This window comes from Scyliorhinus torazame, chromosome 22 (genome assembly GCF_047496885.1).
Source record: "Scyliorhinus torazame isolate Kashiwa2021f chromosome 22, sScyTor2.1, whole genome shotgun sequence".
NCBI lineage: Eukaryota > Metazoa > Chordata > Chondrichthyes > Carcharhiniformes > Scyliorhinidae > Scyliorhinus > Scyliorhinus torazame.
Window position 1 is genome coordinate 80,614,097 of NC_092728.1, and position 20,048 is coordinate 80,634,144.

Sequence of the window (20,048 nt, forward strand, 5' to 3'; positions counted from 1 at the left end):
TTCAAGTTCCGCTGGGGCAAGCAGCCTGCAATGGGAATCACCCAACACTATGATATAAATAGCAAATTTCAGATGGTTCTGACTGTCTTACATTAATATTTACCCAGAAAAGATTGGAAGAATTAAATCCACTTCTAACTTCTGGGTAACTATAGTACTGAACCCCAACCACACCTTCTAAATGCACAAGAAAACCCTGTTATGGTTAGACTTGTAATGATGTCACAGGGGAGCCATATCTTACCCCTCCACACGTGTCCATAACAGAAATTAAACATCCAGAATTAAATCCCAAGTCAATTTGAATCCACAGACAAAGAGAGATATTAAAAGTGGAATCTAAATTAATACCCAGATATAAACTCAAAAATTAGTTCTGAGGATTTAACTGTCACAGTTTTTTAAAAATGTTTTGGAGTTGAAGAGTTTTGCTTGGAAGCCAGGAGATTTGAAATGTTAAAACTAGTAGCTGGAGACTTTGATTGCAAACCTGGGACATGTGAAAGTAAAAAACTGAATAGCAAAAATGCGGCTGGAACTGAAATGAATAGAGATGGAATTCCAAACATTCGAAAGGGAGAGGAAAGAAAGAGCGAAGGAGAAGGTGTTCCAAAGAAGACAGCAAGAAAGGCAGATGAAACTATGTGAATGGTGTAGGGAGGTCAGGGAAGCCAGACAAGCTGGAGAACAGTACTTCCGAAAAGTCAGAGACTATCAGGAAGGCTGTAGAGTGCCAGCAAGAGTACTATACAGAGAACTAAAAAGGTGGAAGCTAGCCCCCAGTGGAAATAAAACAGATCAGGATAGACACCATGAGGTTGAAGTAGCTAAAGGACAATCGTTTGAATGCAAAAGGGCTGAAGCCAGGCAGAGTCAAGGGGATTCAATTTGACCCCTCCTTGCATGGCTGTAACATTATAAAAACGGATAAATTTCACAAAACGAAATCAGAATTAGCCGATGATGGCTACACACTTTTCAGGCGCGCCAAGTCTACAACATCTTAAGCAAAACAACCTGCTATCTGCTCTGCTGTTGTGACTTCAGAGTGAATTGGTCAGTCTGTTTGTCACATTCGGTCTCGTGGGCAATATAAACAATACTTTTTTCAAGGGCAAGTAGAGTTACAACCATAACCCTCAATTCGTTCAAGGTATTTGACAGAGTGCAGGAGCTCAGCCTGGTTGCAGATCTAGCCTCTAGTATCTTTAGGCTCATTGATTTGGACACATGGGGCGTGATTCAACAGAAACATTTCTAAGTGTAATTTTGGGCACGTTTTACAGAGTGTACCTTGACAGCTGTGTTGGAGAGATCGCGGCCCATATTCACCGCAAAGAATGAGCCCCCATGGAATTATCGCCATTAATGGTTGTCTCGTCATCTAATTCACCAGACTCGTATCTCAGCGTTTCGCTGCTAACAATAGGGAGCTGCTTTTAATCGCTCCCCTACCACTCACTCCCAGCCAACACACAAGCATCGCAGCGCGCAGACCTGCTCCTTGCTTTGGTGATGCCATCCTGGCCAGACTTCTCGATGCCGTCGAAGCGAGATAGGACATCCTGTCCCCCTGAGCGGATCGGCGACCCAGCAGCAGGGTCAGCAATGCCACTTGGGAGGCAGTGGCAGAGGCTGTCAGTGCAGGCAGCATGACCAGGAGGACCACTGCCAATGTCGGAAGAAGTCCGATGACCTCCACCTAGATGCAAGCGTAAGTTACCACCTCTCTCCTGGTATCAGTTCTGCCTGCCACCCCTCAAATTTCTAACCACTCCCTGTTAATGAAGGGCACTGCCTGATGCCCTGGTACATGCCATGCGACGCATGTGCCATCAATTGTTCCCTGGACCTGGGGCATCCCGACGATGGCAGAGAACCCTTCAGCCCGGATTTCTTGGTGGGTCTGGTCCAGCTCAAAGTTGATAAAGTCTGATGCCTGAGCATACAGGACATCCCTAACCTCCTGGATGCACCTGAGGGCTGTAGCTTGAGAAATGTCCCACTGGTCCCCACTCGAGCCCTGGAAAGAGCCAGCTGCATAAACGTTCAGGGCTATGGTAACCCTCACGGCCACCGGGAGCAGGTGTCCTCCTTCTCCAGGGGGTGCCAAGTCTGTGACGAGGTGGCACAGGTGCCACACTATCTCTCTCTGCTGAGACGGAGTCTCCTGCGGCAAATGCTGCCCACTATCCCATTGGAAGATCAACGATGCCTGTACAACTTGGGCCGTTGCTGGCCTCCCCCTCTGGTTTCCTCCTCAGCCTGATGGGCGGCCACATATCCAGGGTGTGTGGCGGCCCCTTGCACATGGGTGCCTCCTCCAGCCTGTGTCATCACTGCCACCGTCTTCTCCAGCTTCTGCCTGCCTCAGCTGCCACCAGCAACACGAGGACAGCCTCTGCGGGATCCACACCAGCAAACGTTTTTTAACCTGGAAGGAATTGCAGAAGGAATGAGACGTCAAATTGCATAAGTTCCCCCGGGCCACATCAGGAGCCCCTAGACTCCAGACCTCTGCCAGGAACGTAGGGAGGCCGTGCTCCGGTATCCTCCCCTGATTCACACACTTATCCTTTGGTCGCAAGAAGATGCACAATGATGACGCCCTGCTCTTGGTGTTTGATTGTTGGCAGCTGCCTCTATGGTTTCCTCCCTGAACACTGGGGCAGCAGCTCCGATGCCCTTGGGCTGCATACCGGAAAATGTAATTGATTATTCTCCTCCTCACTTCCCCTCAGAAGCCACCGCGCCAGCTTCACCTTCTTAAGAAGGAGTACTAAACAACGGCCACATGATTTCTCGCTGGTGAGTCGGATAATTCACGGGGGGGGGGGCACTGCGTTCAACTTCAATCTCGCTAATGAGATTGAAATGAATGCAAATGCGGGTTAATGATATTCTCGCCATCTTTGGGTGCGATCCGGAACTCACCATTGGGAGCAGGATGGGTGAATTGCAAACTGGTTCACGCCCGATGCGAATCTCGATTTTGGCCTTTCCCACTATTTACCCGGCGTTCCGAGATCTGTGCGAGCGCAACCTGGTGATTGAATCGCCCCTATAACTTTGTCAATCACAAATGGCTACCACCTTGGAGTACTATGTCATCTAATGCTTCTTGACCTTTGATATTTTGGAGCACACAATCTTCCTCCAACGCCTCTTCTCCATTGTCCAACTGATTGAAGTTTCCTTCGCAGTCAGACCCACAGATATTTTTATCAAGTCAAAGCCAGAAATTTTCCTGCAATGTCTTTCCTTCCAACAACCTCTGGAGTTCCCAAGCCATCTACTCTGATCTGCAAGCTGCCTTTTGGCAACAACATCTGAAAACACAAGGTCTACCTGTAAGCTGGTGGCATCCTCCTCCAGCTCGCCAACATCATCTCTCTTGACTCCTCCATACACACTGCGTTGTCAAACTGCTTATCTGGCAACCAGTCCTTCATGAACCAACTTTCCCTCCAAATAAACATAAGAAGATTGAAATTACTGTCCTTGGGCCCCACCACAAACTCTGTTACCCAGCCACTGCACTTACTATCATGAGGTTGCAACAGACTGTTCACATCCTAGCTGACCCTGAGCTTAGCTTCCAAACCAACTTCCTCTCCATCATAAACACTACTTTGCTCCATTTCCACAATATCAAGTGTTTCTGCTCCAGCCTCAGTCCAACTGCCTCTGAAACTTGATTCATGCTGTTGTTACCTGGAGATCCATACAGGAATTATTGTTGAATACAGTCACCAATCAAAACTGATATTTGGTAATTATTATCAGTCGTTTGTAGCTCTCTTGAGTTTTGTTTAATACTGTTACGATCCCAGACCGTACCCCAACAGTGGCTCGGATACTGGAACGAAACCCCGATATTTTATTTTAATTTTGTAAGACTGTAAGGAAAGGATACTTCGCTCCAGGAGTGAATGCACAAAGGAATAGGGATATGGTATCTTAAACAAAACTTTTTTTTAAAAAAATTAATTTAGTGTACCTAATTCAATTTTTCCAATTAAGGGGCAATTTAGCGTGACCAATCCACCTACCCTGCACATCTTTGGGTTGTGGGGGCGAAACCCATGCAAACACAGGGAGAATGTGCAAACTCCACACGGACAGTGACCCAGAGCTGGGATCGAACCTGGGACCTCAGAGCTGTGAGGCAGCAATGCTAACCACTGTGCCTCCGTGCTACCCTATTAAACAAAACTTTATTACTAACACAGTATTAAAATCTTTAATATTATACTCAAAAAAAGCTTAAAATTACCTTAAACAATACTCCTCAATACAGTGAATACAATACCCCTACTTGCTATTTTTATTCCCACTTAAACCACATGAAAATAGACCATCTCAGCTCTCAATCCACTCGAAATACCAATGGCACAGAGTAAACTAATTTTACAGAGTTATCCTTTGAGAAAGAGACCTCTTGACACTGCTTTACAGAAAAGATCTGACTCTGGTCCGAACCTCTGCAGAAACTCTGGCTGGATGTCTTCAAAAGCTGTTTCAACTGGCTTGTTTCAGCTTGCCCTTGTCCTCAGACAAGTCTGCACTGCTTTAAATTTAATTAATCTCTTTTTACTAACTTACTGTAAATATAACTGTTTCACTGTGCACACCTTTAGCCAGATCAGAACTGAAACTGAAAAATGCTTTTCCAAAAACCCTGATGTCTTAGCTCCACCCAGAAATGACACAATTTCTCCAAGCTGAAAACTAATTAACTCCTCAGGGAATCCCTTTAATCAAAACAAAATTGCACTTTGTGCAAAAAAATGAGCAAAAAAATGAGCTTTTGCGATAGTTAATTACACCTCAGGCTCCTAAAAGCTTTGTTGTCTTTCAAACCAAGATTCTTTCACAAACATGACTGTAGCAGTCAAACACACTCTAACCCATTAGTTTAACCCTTACTGTACCAAATACTTAAACTCCGATGGGCTGGATTCTTTGGTTGCCGACGCCAAAATCGCGTTCGGTGAACGGCCGGAGAATCCGGACGTTCTCGACCAAATCGGGGGCGACGCCACTTTCGCAATGTTCTGCCCCCTCTGCCACATATCGACGGCCTCAGGACATTGTCTGAGGCCCCCCTCCCACCCCCAATGCTCCACCCCTGACCGGCCAAGTTCCCGATGGCGTGGGTCTCTCATGATCTCACCCGTCAGGAACTCTGCATGGCGGCTGCCGACTCAGTCCAGCGCCGCCACAGTCGGGGGAGGGCCGATCCGCGGGCAGGGGGGGGTATTATTCGAGGCCGGGGTCACTGTGGGGGGGGGGGGTTCTGGGGCACACGAGCCAGCCGAAGTGGGGGACTATTTTGTGGGCCGGGTCCTCGCGCAGCCGCCGCCATGTTGCATGGCACGACCGCTGCCGTGCGTATGCGCTGCCACAGACCCGCCAATTCTCCGAGCCGGGTGCTCTACGCTGCCTTCCTGCTATCTCCCAGCAAAACGGGGAATTGGTTGCCATTTTGCGCCCCTTTTTCTGGCGTAAAACGCCTCAGTTCCCACGCTAGGGTTGGGACATAGCCCCAGAATCGGAGAATCCAGCCCAATGTATCTAAAATCCTACATTCATCACAATACAAACAAGAGGCTGAAAATAATAAGCTATGAAAATCATCAAAATTATTTGCGAATAAAAGTGCAAAACTTGGATATAGACCATCATCCAGGTAGTTTTAGATAGTGATAAAATTGTTACTGCATTGCCAATGCCAGAATAGGCCATGAGCTGGATTCTCCATTATTGGGACGATGTCCCCACGCCGGAGTCAAAACGGTAGAGTTTCACGCCAGAAAAACTGGCATCAAAGGGACACAAATTCTTATCCGTCCCCTAGCAGGGACCCGGAGTAGACTAGCAGCTTTTGCTGCACATATGGGGCCCCCGCACTGCCAGGTCGGAGGCCGCGCATGCGCACTCCGTGCTCCATGGCGGACTCGGTCCACGGAGCTGGACCCAAAAAAGAGACCTCCCAATCGGCCTTGCGCCCGACTCTCCACTCCCGCAAAAGCATATACCGGCCGCCTATATGGCCTCCCCCGCCCTCCGATCGGCCCGCCCCTGACCAGGCGGCAGTGGACTGAGTCCACAGCCGCCATGCGAGTTTCCCAACTGGCTGCAGCACATTAGTTCCACGCCGTTGGGACTGCGGCCGGTTGGGGGCGGAGAATGGCTGAGCGGGCCTCTGGCAATCGCCCCAGGTAGGTCCCAGGTGGCGTGCCGTACTCCCCGTCTACGCCGCTTTTCGGGGCCCGCAGAATTGGGGAACCGGCGCCAGTCCCGATTCCTTGCGGGAAAATGGAATCTCTGCCCCTTTTCTCTTTTAAATAAAACTTGCCGTTTGTAAGCTTGGGTATACTTGCCACTTCTGAAAGTTAATAGAATACCCAGGAAGGTCTGTGCTTCAATCAGTTGTGCTTTTTTAACTGAAGATGATACTGTTTTCTGGCATTTATACTTAGGATTCCAATTCCCTTTGTTGAATGATCAATTGTCCTTTTAATAAATACTATTCAAAACTTGACTTTGCAAGAGAACCTTGATACTCTCCATATGGTCTGCAGTGTTTTTGAAGCAATTGTATTCCCTTCCGTTTCTCCACTCCTGAAGCTATCAAGTCTGTTGTACAGACGTTGATTGCTTTCCAGTACCTTATTTAGAGTCACTCTTCTTCTGTTGTGAATCTGGATGGTGAATACCATTCGGCTATTGATGAATCGGCTATTCTCAGTTACCACGAGACGAGAATGGTGAAACAATCGAGGCTTTATTGCACAAGATGTTGTGCCTCCTGCAGCTGGAACCAGAATGGAGGCAGCGCAGGAGAGCATACACTTTTATACGCCGCCTGCTGGGAGGAGCCAGCAGGCTGGGATTTACTGTGGTACCTGTAATACAGTGGCAGTACCGTAATACATGCAGTGTGTTACCAGTGGTGTTTACCACATTCACCCCGTTTAAAAAAGAGTCTGGCGGGGGTGAAGAAAGACATTACAGATTGAGTCTGTCGGGGGCTCTGACCCTCCGCTGCGATCGCCTCAGTCCTGGTGGTGGTGTGGGCGCCGACGTGGTCACCTGCGACTCCAGGAGCGTGTTGTCCTCTTCTTCGTCACCCCTTAGTGGATCCAGTGAGGGGACGGATCCTGCTTGGGTGGGGGCTGCGGTGAGGTTCGCTGATGGGAGGGTGGGTGGCGCAGGGGTGAATGAGGCAACCGGGGGGGGGGGGAAGAAGCGGTATCAGGTTGTGGGTGGGGACCCAGCGGGTGCCAGGTCCCGGAGGGAGACTGTGTCCTGTCGCCCGTCGGGGTGTGCCATGTAGGCGTACTGGTGGTTTGCATGGAGGAGGTGGACTTTCTGAACCAACGGATCAGATTTATGGCTCCGCACATGCTTCCGGAGGAGGACGGATCCAGGAACTGTCAGCCATGTTGGGAGCGAGACCCCGGAGGTGGACTTCCTAGGGAAGGCAAACACACGTTCGTGAGAGGTCTCATTAGTAGCGGTGCACAGGAGTGACCGGATGGAGTGGAGTGCGTCAGGGAGGACCTCCTGCCAGCAGGAGACTGAGAGATTTCTAGACCGAAGGGCCAGCAGTAAGGCCTTCCAGACCGTCCCATTCTCCCTCTCCACCTGCCTGTTTCCCCGGGGGTTGTAGCTGGTCGTCCTGCGATGCCCTTGCTGAGCAGGAACTGACGCAGCTCATCATTCATGAAAGAGGATCCCCGATCGCTGTGGATGTAGGTGGGGAAATCGAACAGAGTGAAGATGCTGTGCAGGGCTTTGATGACCGTGGCAGAAGTCATGTCGGGGCATGGGATGGCGAAGGGGAACCGGGAGTACTCATCAATTACTTTGAGGAATTACACGTTGCAGTCGGTGGAGGGGAGGGGCCCTTTGAAGTCCATGCTGAGGCGCTCAAAGGGGCGGGAGGCCTTCACCAGATGCGCTCGATCTGGCCGGTAGAAGTGCGGCTTGCACTCTGCGCAGACTTGGCAGTCTCTTGTTACGGTTCTGACCTCCTCAATAGAGTAGGGCAGGTTGCGGGCCTCGACAAAATGGAAGAACCGGGTGACCCCCGGGTGGCAGAGGTCATTGTGGCGAGCCCGGAGTCGGTCCACTTGTGCGCTGGCACATGTACCGCGGGTTAGGGCATCAGGGGGCTCATTGAGCTTTCCCGGGCGATACAAGATCTCATAGTTATAGCTGGAAAGCTCGATCCTCCACTTCAAGATCTTGTAATTTTTGATCTTGCCCCGCTGCGTATTGTTAAACATGAAGGCAACCGACCGTTGGTCAGTGAGGAGAGTAAATCTCCTGCCGGCCAGGTAATGCCGCCAATATTGCACAGCTTCCACAATGGCTTGGGCCTCCTTTTCGAAAGAGGAGTGCCAGATTTCGGGGGCATGGAAGGTGCGGGAAAAGAAAGCCACGGGTCTGCCCACCTGGTTGAGGGCGGCGGCCAGAGCTACGTCTGATGCATCGCTCTCCACCTGAAAGGGAAGGTTCTCATCGACTGCGTGCATCGTGGCCTTGGCGATGTCCGTCTTGATGTGGTTGAAGGCCTGGAAGGCCTCAGCTGTCAGGGGAAAAGCTGTGGACTTGATGAGTGGGCGGACCTTGTCCGCATAATTAGGGACCCACTGGGCATAATACGAGAAAACCCCCAGGCATCGTTTCAGGGCCTTGGGGCAGTGAGGGAGAGGGAGTTCCAGGTGGGGGCGCATGCGGTCGAGGTCGGGCCCTAGGACTTCATTTTCCACTACGTAGCCAAGGATGGCTAAGTGGTTGGTGCGTATTTCTCCTCATTGTAGGTGAGGTTAAGGACTTTGGTGGTATGGAGGAATTTTTGGAGGTTTGCGTCGTGGTCCTGCTGATCGTGGCCGCAGATGGTGACATTATCTAGATACAAGAACGTGGCCCGCAGCCCGTACTGGTCAACCATTCAGTCCATCTCTCGCTGGAAGACCGAGACCTCATTGGTGACGCCGAAGGGAACTCTAAGGAAATGATAGAGGCCGCCATCTGCTTCGAATGCAGTGTATTGGCGATCCTCCGGGCGGTGGGGAGCTGGTGGTAGGCAGACTTCAAGTCAACTGTGGAGAAGACTCGATACTGCGCAATCTGATTAACCATGTCAGATATGCGTGGGAGGGGGTACACATCGAGCTGCGTGTACCGGTTAATGGTCTGACTGTAGTCAATGACCATCTTGTGCTTCTCCCTAGTCTTCACTACCACCACTTGAGCTCTCCAGAGGCTGTTACTGGCCTCAATGATCCCTTCCCGCTGAAGCCGTTGGACCTCCGACTTGATAAAGGTCTTGTCCTGCACACTGTGCCATCTGCTCCTCGTGGCGACGGGCTTGCAGTCCGGGGTGAGGTTTGCAAACCGTGAAGGTGGGTCGACCTTAAGTGTCGTGAGGCCGCAGATGGTGAGGGGGGGGCAGGGGTCCACCGAATTTCAAAATAATGCTTTGGAGGTGGCATTGAAAATCAAGACCTAGTAACAGGGCAGCGCAGAGGTGGGGGAGGACGTAGAGCCTGAAGTTGTGTAACTCTACGCCCTGAACGGTGAGGGTCGCGACACAGTACCCCCGGATTTCCACGGAATGGGATCCGGAGGCCAGGGAGATTTTCTGGGTGACGGGGAGTACCGGGAAGCAGCAGCATCTTACCGTAGCAGGGTGGATGAAACTCTCTGTGCTCCCGGAGTCAAAGACGCAGGTCGTCTCGTGCCCGTTGATCTTCACCGTCGTCCAGCGGTCGCGAGGTTGCGGGGCCGAGACTGATCCAGGGTGATGGAGGCGAGCTGCACAAGGTGTTGGGAGGTCCCGTGCTGATCAGCAGTGGCGGAGATATCAGCGGGCAGCGAATGGCCCGACGGGCAGGGGTCCTGAGGCGCGGTTCAAAATGGCGCAGAAGATGGCGCCCACGGGGCACACATGGCGGGCGGCGTCAAAGATGGCGGCACCCACGGGCCGCACGTGGCTTGTGGTGGAGAAGCTGGCGGCACCCCTGGATCACACATGGGGGGGTGTAGCAATACCGGGCCTGGAAACAGCGGCGACCGACCGGGCCTGGCAAACGGAAACAAAGTGGCCCTTCTTCCCGCACCCATTACAGGTCGCGCTCCGCGCTGGGCAGCGCTGCCTGGGATGTTTGCTCTGGCCACAAAAATAACATTTGGGCCCTCCGGAGTTGGCTGGCTGCCGCTCGGCGCAGGCTTGCGGTGAGCTCGAGTCGGCAGCTGGTGGGGCCCACGATGCCCACGAGGGTGCCGTGCGGTCGGAGGTGTAGGCCTCCAGATTACGGGAGGCCACTTCCAGGGAGTTGGCAAGCTGCACAGTCTCTGCAAGATCGAGCGTACCCCCTTCCAATAGCCGCTGGCGAACGTACGTAGACTTAATGCCGTGACATAAGCGTCTCTGATTAGTAGTTCGGTGTGTTGGACTGCCGAAACTGCCTGGCAGTCACAGTTCCTACCGAGAATCTGTAGAGCCCGCAAGGAATCATCCAGAGTTTCCCCCGGGAGTTGCCGTCTCATGCCCGGGAGGTGCCTGGCGTACACTTGATTCACCGACTTAATGTATTGTCCCTTTAGTAGCATCATCGCTTCTGTGTAGGTGGGCGCAATCCGGATGAGGGGAAATACTTGATGGCTCGCCCGTGAGTAGAGGACTTGGAGCTTCTGTGGGTCCGAGAGTTCTTCAGTGGCTGCTCTGAGGTAGCCTTCAAAGCAGGTTAGCCAGTGCTCGAAGGCGGACGTGGCGTTGGCTGCGTGAGGGCTCAGCTCCAGGCGATCAGGCTTGATTAGGAAGTTCATCTTTTAAAATCTTGTGCAATAAATTGATGTACCGTCAATTACCACGAGACGAGAATGGTGAAACAATCGAGGCTTTATTGCACAAGATGTTGTGCCTCCTGCAGCTGGAACCAGAATGGGAGTCGCGCAGGAGAGCACACACCTTTATACGCCGCCTTCTGGGAGGAGCCAGCAGGCTGGGATTTACTGTGGTACCTGTAATACAGTGGCAGTACCGTAATACATGCAATGTGTTACCAGTGGTGTTTACCACAGCTATTCAACTACAGAGGCAATATAATTAGGACTGACTGTTGATTCACCCACTTCCTGGATAGCCATCAGAAGTGGGAAACCTGGCTGATGTTTTTCTCTGCCCACGCCAAGAGCAAATTGTAAGGTCCTCCAGATCAGTTGACTTAGCGCAGAACAGAGATCTCCCTATTTTGAAAGTCTCAGCTACTCATTGACAAACTCAACCAACAAGGAATTCTCTGCACTGAGAGTGTTTAATTTCCAAAATAGAAGTTATATCAACAAAACAGTAAGGTGGCATTTAGCTCCACATTTTACTATGAGAAGGTAGGATTTATAAAGTCTTTTGTCAAATAATTAGAAGGTAAAGTTGGGGGACGAGAAAAATAAGTTGATCCGTAAGTATGTTTGTTGGGGAACTAAGTAATCAACATTTATTGGGCCTACTTGTTAAACTAGGATTGTTGAGGGTAAATAGCAAGGTATCTGAGTGACCAGAAATGTAATGGGATTATTTTGATTCAAGACAATGGAGTAACACATGTGAAAATGGCCCGGCCACCCTTTACACACCTCTCATTTTCATTCCCATTGAAGGCGAATTGCTGGAGACTCTGTTTAGTGAGGGTTCACAGCATCAAACTATCCGATACACACAACTCTGGAAGGCCATTACCATTGATTAGCTGGTCCTCTCCCAATCTTGCTTCTCTGACAATCGTTTTGCACTTTCTTCCTGTGGGGAGAGTCAGTGTGTAGCTACTGAAATGGGGAGTGCAGCTATGTGGGGCTTATGCTAGTTGTGTGTATGTTGGGAGTGAGGAGTAGGCGAAAAGATACAAGCTGGATGAAGAGCCACTGGAAGGGAAGTAAGGGTGCAGAGTGTGAAGGAAGGATGGATTCTGCAAAGGCTGCCCTGGGAGAATAATGCTGTTGCTGTAAACTGAGCAAGGAAGTGATGATTGAATGTTTGTAGTGAACAAGAGCTGGTACAGGCCTTCGGCAAGAAGTGAAGGAAGTGATGGATTGCCCAGACAGCTGGGATGTGAGTGAAGAACCACAAGCACGTGTTCTATTTTTATTTATATAAATGATTTGCAAGCAGGGTCAGAGTGTAATATAGGAAAATCTGCGGATGATATTAAAATAGGTGAGAAAGCGGGCAGTGAAGAGGAGATAAAGATTTTACAGACGGATATAGATAGGCTAGGAGATTGGACCAAAATTTGGCAGATGGAGTTCAATGTAGATAAGTGTGAGGTTATCCATTTTAGCCGAAAAAATAGAGGCAAATTATTGTCCAAATGGAAAGCAGATTCAAGATGCATCAGGGCACAGAGATCTGGATGTCTTTGTTGATGAATCGGTATGCAGGTACAGCATGTAATTAAAAAGGCAAATGAAACGTTAGCGTTTATTGCAAAAGGACTGGAGTATAAAAGTAGAGAAGTATTGTTGCAATTGTATAGGGTGTTGGTGAGACCACATCTGAAATATTGTGTCAGTTTAGGTCTCCATATTTGAGGAAGGATGTGGTGGCATTGGAGGCAGTTCAGAGGAGGTTCACCAGATTGATTCCAGGGATGAAAAGGTTGATGTATGAGGAGAGATTAAATAGTTTGGGCTTATACTTGCTGGAGTTTAGAAGGCTGAGAGGGGATCTGATCAAGGTATATAAAATACTAAAAGGGATTGATAATGTAAATGTACACTAAATGTTCCCCCTTGTGGGGAAATCTAGAACGAGAGGTCACAGATATAGGTTGAGAGGTGGTAGATTTAGAACTGAGATGAGGAGGAATTACTTATCGCAGAGGGTGGTGAATTTGTGGAACTCGCTGCCCCAGAGTGCAGTGGAATCTCAGTCATTAAATTATTTCAAGGAAGAGATAGATACATTTTTGATTTAGAAACAGGTTAAAGGGATATGGGCAATAGGTATGGAGGAGGATTTGAGACCAGGAAGAGATCAGCCATGATCTGATTAAATGGTGGAGCAGGCTCAAAGGACTGAATTGCCTCCTACTCTTAATTCCTATGCTCCTATGTTCTAGTGAGTGATAAATGAATAGGCAGTGCTTACTTAACCACCCAAGTGAGGTCACTGGACTGCGTCCTGCACTATATGTCCTGTGGGTCACACTCCGAGTGCTGACAATGTCTGCAGTCTCTATCTATGCCTGGTGAAGAGTGTATTTGACCACATTCCTGGCATTGCTGGGGAAGAGTTCTTTCTATTCCAGAAACACTTCCAGGGATACTTCTTAGAATCTGGCTTCTATCCATTGAGAAGATTCTTATTCTATCAATTTACAAAAAACACAAGCTCAGAGGAATGCACCCTCACCTGAATAGATGTAGTTCTGTTTTAATTCTGACTGACCAGTTAGATTATAATGAAGTCACTGGTGTATTGTTGGTGCTGCGTATAAGTTTTAAACAGAAACCAAAACTCACCTGCCAAAAACTGCCCCATAGTGAAAAATTGGGGACATTGTTTTGTTTTAAATTAAGAGGCCTAAGTAAAGTGTAAAATACCATGCCTGAAACAAGTTGAGGGAAAACTAGTTTAGATAAAGATGAATGCATCTGTAACGTCAGTCTTAGGCTTTCAAAGTCTATAGGTTTTAGTGGAATGGAAAAATTCAAAGAGGAGATTAGGACCATAGGCCTGGAGATAGGGGAGGGAATTGGGGTAGGGAAACAAGGATACAAAGAAGAAAAGCTTGAAGGAGGAAATGCGATACAGAGGATGGCTTTCTGCTGAGGAACTACTTCGTCTGACATTGTTACAGTGAACAGATATATACAAATTCTATAAAAGGGGTAATAGCATGTGACTCACATCTCACTTCCTGTGCAATACAGCGACCATAAGACTTTTAGACTTCGCCAAATCACAACTATCAGGACGAATAAAATGTCCTACTGGAATGTAATCATCCAGATTGTTGGAAAATGTCCCCCTGTTGTTTTGCTGTTGCTGCTCTTGAATACAGGCTAATATAATAACATTTAAAAAGTCGATATTCCACAATACCATAAAACATTAACACAACTATTATGTCACCACAGTCCCAGAAGACCACAGGCTGCGCTCCCCTTTGAGAGCTGACTGGTGATGATTTAACCTGAGGATCACCAGGTTATGATCAAGGTTGAGAAGGCAGGCCCTTCATGGATAACCTCCATCGGTACGGGAATTGAACCCGTGCTGCTGGCTTAATTCCGCATCACAAGCCAGCCGCCCAGCCAACTGAGATAACCGACCCCCTATAACATAGTAATACATTCAAGCCTTCCACATAATGTACGTTTCCTATTATTGTTGCACTTACTTCTTACAACACTTATAATTTCCATGAAAATGGGGAATAGCGATTGTCTTGTAGCAGTAGATAATCTGGAGTTGAACATTTATTCCAACCGTATACAGAAGTTTTTTTTAGCCTATATCTCAGATTGTTCAGGGTAATGCTACATGATTTGTTGTCACAGTGTTCAGATTTTTATGTTCATTTGCAGGATTTTGAAACATCATCACAACAATTCTGAGGGGGGATGTGAAGTCTCGCTGAGTGACTCTGCAGTTGTTCTGCGAAACAAGACCAAAAGCTATTCGCTAAAGTTGGGATTTTAAAACCAAGGTCTGCGCACTGCCCTTTTGCATTCCTAAAGTGGACTTTAAACCTCAACCAAACAAGATCTCTACCACTTGTGATGCCGATTAACAAGACACAGATCACTAACTCATTGAAGTCTATGTTTTAAGTACCTGGTGTCTCTCTTTATAATGCATTAAATATTAAGCCCTGTAATATAGTAAATAGTAATACTTATTATTGCCTTGGACCAGGAATGTCAAGTGTGATAGGCTATGATAGAGTTATGTTGCAGGGAAAAGTTCTAACTGTTCACGTTCAAACACGGGGGACAGAGGGTATTCAGAAGGTGACATTGGAAAGGAATAAAACGAAAGGCACTTTTCAATTGATGCCAGAGCAATGTGACTTTTGGTTTCTCAGGTTAATCGGCTGATGTTTAGCCTTAGAATTTTTATTTTTATTGAGATTAGGAGGTTTACAATGATGTCCTTTGCAATAGTTTTCAAAAATAGTAGATAAGTGAAGAAGGCAGAATGTATGCTGCAATGTTCAGGTAATCCATAGCATCCCTACAGTGCAGAAAGAGGCCATTCAGCCCATCAAGTGTGCTCCAATCCTCTGAAAGATCACCCTCCCTAGGCTCACTCTTCTGTCCTATCCCCGTAACCCCACCTAACCTCCACGTCTTTGGACACCAAAGCAATTTTTTAACATGGCCAATCTATGTAACCTGCACATCGTTAGCCTGGGAGGAAACCGGAGGAAACCCACGCAGGCACGGGGCGAGCTTGCAAGCTCCACACAGACAGTCACCAAAGACTGAGATCGAACCCGGGTCCCTTGTGCTGGGAGGCAGCAGTGCTAACCGCCATGCTGCCCAGGTAAACATCATAAAAGATCAAAAATAAAAAACAATTGATGTGAATGATTATATTCAATAGTCTGGTGCTTTATGTGACTTAATCTCGTTGTCACTTAGTCTTCAAAAAACAAACTATTGCAAAATATTTATCAACTTTAATGGGCCATAACTTCCTGGCTCCCTAGCATTGGATTTTGGGGGATACCCCAATGATGCACTGGGGAATCCCTCAAGTAAGTTCCCATGTAAGGGTTTACCTGGCAATTGTCCAGAAGTCTAACTTCCTCTGGGATGGGAACCATCGGACAAAGCGATTTAAGTTGCTAACTTCAGATGGTTCTGCCAGTTTTACCCTCCTAGTTACTCTGAAAGAGACAGAGGGGAAAAGCACTTCTAACTTCAGAGTAACTATTTAACAAACCCAGACCGATCCCTACATGGTACACCCCTGACCCCCAGCGGATACCCCCATCTCCGCCCACCAATCAGGCAGCCCCTTCCATGGGATTCCCCTCTCCCTAACTAATACCTGACCCAAGAGGTGATCCCACACAGCCTGACCACCAATGCCCCCCCACCACAAAATATTCGGATCCGATCTGATATCTCCTCCCCGACCCAACGTCCTCCACCCTGCTGATGTTGAACTGCCACATTCACATCCCGTTCAGGAAGCTTTTAAACTTACTATCTCCCGTTCAATGGTCCCGTTAAGCTCACCTGCTCTACAGCAGCTAGTGGTGTAACGTGGGGGGCGTGTCCTCCTTCACTGCACTCCTTTTACACTTTGCTGATGGAACCCCAGAATTGCTTTGCTGCTCTTGTCTCACCCAGCCTAAGACAGGAAGGTCAGGCAAGACAGGGGCTTTTGAATTCCAGCGAAGGTATGTCACTACCGAGTTGCAATCAGCTGGTCATTGCCACTCCGAGGAAGTTACGGGCCACTAGTAGGAGACACTGGAACCCGCAGGCACAGCCTCAGGCTGAAGGGGCGATCCTTTTAAACTGAGATGAGGAAGAATTTCTTCAGCCAGGGGATGGTGAATCTGTGGAACTCTTTGCCGCAGAAGGCTGTGGAGGCCAAGTCACTGAGTGTCTTTAAGACAGAAATAGATAGGTTCTTGATTAATGAGGGGATCAGGTGTTATGTGGCGAAGGCAGGAGAATGGGGATGAGAAAACATCAGCCATGATTGAATGGCGGAGCAGACTCAATGGACCAAATGACCTAATTCTGCTCCTATGTCTTCTGGTCTTATAATATCCTTTTGTTCATCCCCACCTTCATTTATTTAGAGAAATTTTTAAAATAGTGTTGACATGTTCAGGGAAACTGAACTTGACGCTATAGGTCGGGATTGTACCACTCCGAAGTTCCTGATAATAGGATTTGCATGCTCCTTGAGGTGGAAAAGATTTATTTTGACCTTGAATTGTACCCGTGAAGAATGCTTGCTGCAGCTGGGTTGTTCTTTCTGTGGAAACGTGAAGACTGAGGGGTGACCTGACTGACCTCTTTAAGATTATGAAAAGGTTTATGTCATGAAATAGGGTTGATGTCATGAAAATATTTCCATATGTTCATACTCCATGTCCTCCCATGCACGAACCAGAGCTTTGAATCTCATCAAACAGTGAAAAGGACTTCCCAGTCGTATTCTTGAACCAAAACCCAGGGCTATAAGTATAAAATAGCTACTGATGAATACAATAGGGAATTCAGGAGGAAAGTCTTTATCCAGAAAGTTGCTAGAATGTGCAGTCTCTTCAGAATTTTCACCTTGGCAACCTGCCTATAAGATACTCAGTTAACCCACTAAATTGAAACCACTCCTGGGTATACACTTGTATTCTAAAAGTCTGACCTACTCACACTGTGAATTGGTTATGGTGCCTCAAAAATTACAGAAGACTTTGGGTGAACCGATGCATGGTGCATGTCCGTACTCCCATGTCCTCCCGTAAATGTATCGATCTCTGAATACTTTCAGGCAGGCAAAGCAATGTTATATATCCTGAACCTGTGCTCTCACTATGCTCAAGGGCAGATGCAGGAGTAGTCGTTCAGACCTGTTTGGCCGACACATTCAGTAACCAAAGATTAACATGTTCGGTATGAATTGTGTCCCTGTGTCCGCCATCAGCGCGAACAGCAACGAGGGTGCATAATCTCATGGGTGGAATTCTCAGTGGGCGGGATCCTCCGCTCCGCCAGCAGCACGCCCACACCCACGGGTTTCCCGGCAGCGTGGGGTGGCCACAATGGGAAATCCCATTGTCCGGCTGCATGAACGGAGTGCCCCGCTGCCGACGAGGGCGCGCCATCCAGGAAAGTGCAGCTGGTGGACAGGAGAAACCCGCTCCATGAGAATGGGTAATCGAGGGTGGAATGGGTAATCGAGGGTGGAATGGGTAATCGAGGCTGGATCAGGTGAGAAAAGCAATGTGAAACTTGCTGGTTTTATGGCTGCATTTTCCAGTCGGATCAAACAACGCTCAGTCCAGTTTCAAAGTGCTGGCAAGGATTAGACTGGGGCATGGCGTGCCTAAACTCACCGGCAAGGCTAGGGGTCAGAAATAGGGCCGTCATTTTTATAGGGTTCTCTGATCTCAAAATAAAGTGAAAGGATCTCCCCCCCCCCCCCCCCCCCCCAACACACACACACACACACTCCAACCCCTTGCACCCACCTACACCTGGGCATCAGGACCCCGGCAGACAAGGGGAACACACTCAACCCTCCAACACAGAGGGCCAAGCAGGCCCCTGACCCTCAAACCACTCGATTGTCAGGTTACTCCCACACACCACGCAAGCATCGGGGTTACCCTACACATTTCCCCCCCCCCCCCCCCAATCTTTGCTAGCATTGGGGTACCTCCACATTCTAAGTGCTCCCCCCACCACCATCATGCTGACACAAACTGCCCATTCCACCATTGTCTTTGCCCTCACATAATGGGAACCTCCCCAATGAGGTTCCCTAGGGGCTCTGCCCCTGGCCACAATCCTAACCCCACCCCAGCACTGCCAGGTTGGCACTGCCAAGGGGCAATGCCCAGCCATGTCCCATACCAACCATGGACTATATTCATCTCCGCGTCCCCAGCGTGGTAATCATGACAGGTTTCTGTATTCAGAAACCACAGTGATTCTTGCCGGCGTGATTAAACAGCTTGCTGCCAGGGTCGACATCTGACTACCCGGAAATACGGTGACAATAGATAGATTTCATAGAATTTACAGTGCAGAAGGAGGCCATTCAGCCCATCGGGTCTGCACCAGCCCTAACACAGAGCACCCTACTGAAGCCCACATATCTACCCTATCCCCGTAACCCAGTAACACACACTTAACTTTTATTTTGGTCACTAAGGACAATTTAGCATGGCCAATGCACCTAACCCGCACACCTTTGGACTGTGGGAGGAAACCGGAGCACCCGGAGGAAACCCACAGAGACACGGGGAGAATGTGCAAACTCCACAGAAACAGTGACCCAGCCGGGAATCGAACCTGGGATCCTGGAGCTGTGAAGCAACTGTGTTAACCACTATGCCCTAAACAAGCTGTTTAATTACGTTAAAATGTGTTTTACTTTATTGAAATCAGGGGCGAAATTCTCCCGAAACGGCACGATGTCCGCCGACTGGCGCCAAAAACGGCGCCAATCAGACGGGCATCGCGCCGCCCCAAAGGTCTGGAATGCTCCGCATCTTTGGGGGCCGAGCCCCAACATTGAGGGGCTAGGCTGACGCCGGAGGAATTTCCGCCCCGCCAGCTGGCGGAAATGGCCTTTGTTGCCCCGCCAGCTGGCGCGGAAATGACATCTCCGGGCGGCGCATGCACGGGAGCGTCAGCGGCTGCTGACAGTTTCCCACGCATGCGCAGTGGAGGGAGTCTTCTGCCTCCGCCATGGTGGAGACCGTGGCGGAGGCGGAAGGGAAAGAGTGCCCCCATGGCACAGGCCCGCCCGCGGATCGGTGGGCCCTGATCGCGGGCACCCCCCGGGGCCAGATCGCCCGGCACCCCCCCCACCAGGACCCCGGAGCCCACCCACGCCGCCTTGTCCTGCCGTTCAAAAGGTCGTTTAATCCACGCCGGCGGGACAGGCAATTTATCGGCGGGACTTCGGCCCATCCGGGCCGGAGAATCCAGCGGGAGGGGGCCCGCCAACCGGCGCCGCCCGATTCCCGCCCCCGCCGAATATCCGGTGCCGGAGACTTCGGCAACCGGCGGGGGCAGGATTCACGGCAGCCCCCGGCGATTCTCCAACCCGGCGGGGGGTCAGAGAATGACACCCCATGTTCATACCCAGATTACGTTATCAAGGAGGACCAGGGGACATAGCACTCGGAAATCTCACTGGCACAAATCCTGAGATGGCCCTCTCGCCAGAGGTGGCGGCCAAAGCGAGATTTGTGCCCGGGGTGAATGGGACCTAAAAATCCAGCCCGCGAACTCGCTAGCGCAACGGGCTCACACCCACAAAGGGCGAGAAC

General features: G+C 49.4%; 1 protein-coding gene across 1 annotated transcript in view; it reads left to right on the top strand.

Annotated features, from left to right (window-relative positions):
- LOC140398855 (adhesion G protein-coupled receptor D2-like) overlaps window positions 1–18,188 on the top strand; it is a 223,394-nt gene extending 205,206 nt beyond the window's left edge. Inside the window, exon 28 of the mRNA XM_072487796.1 lies at window positions 14,605–18,188. Coding sequence (XP_072343897.1) covers window positions 14,605–14,612 — 8 coding nt within the window. The 3' untranslated portion in view covers window positions 14,613–18,188. The remainder of the gene's footprint in view (window positions 1–14,604) is intronic.
- Window positions 18,189–20,048: the final 1,860 nt, after the last annotated feature.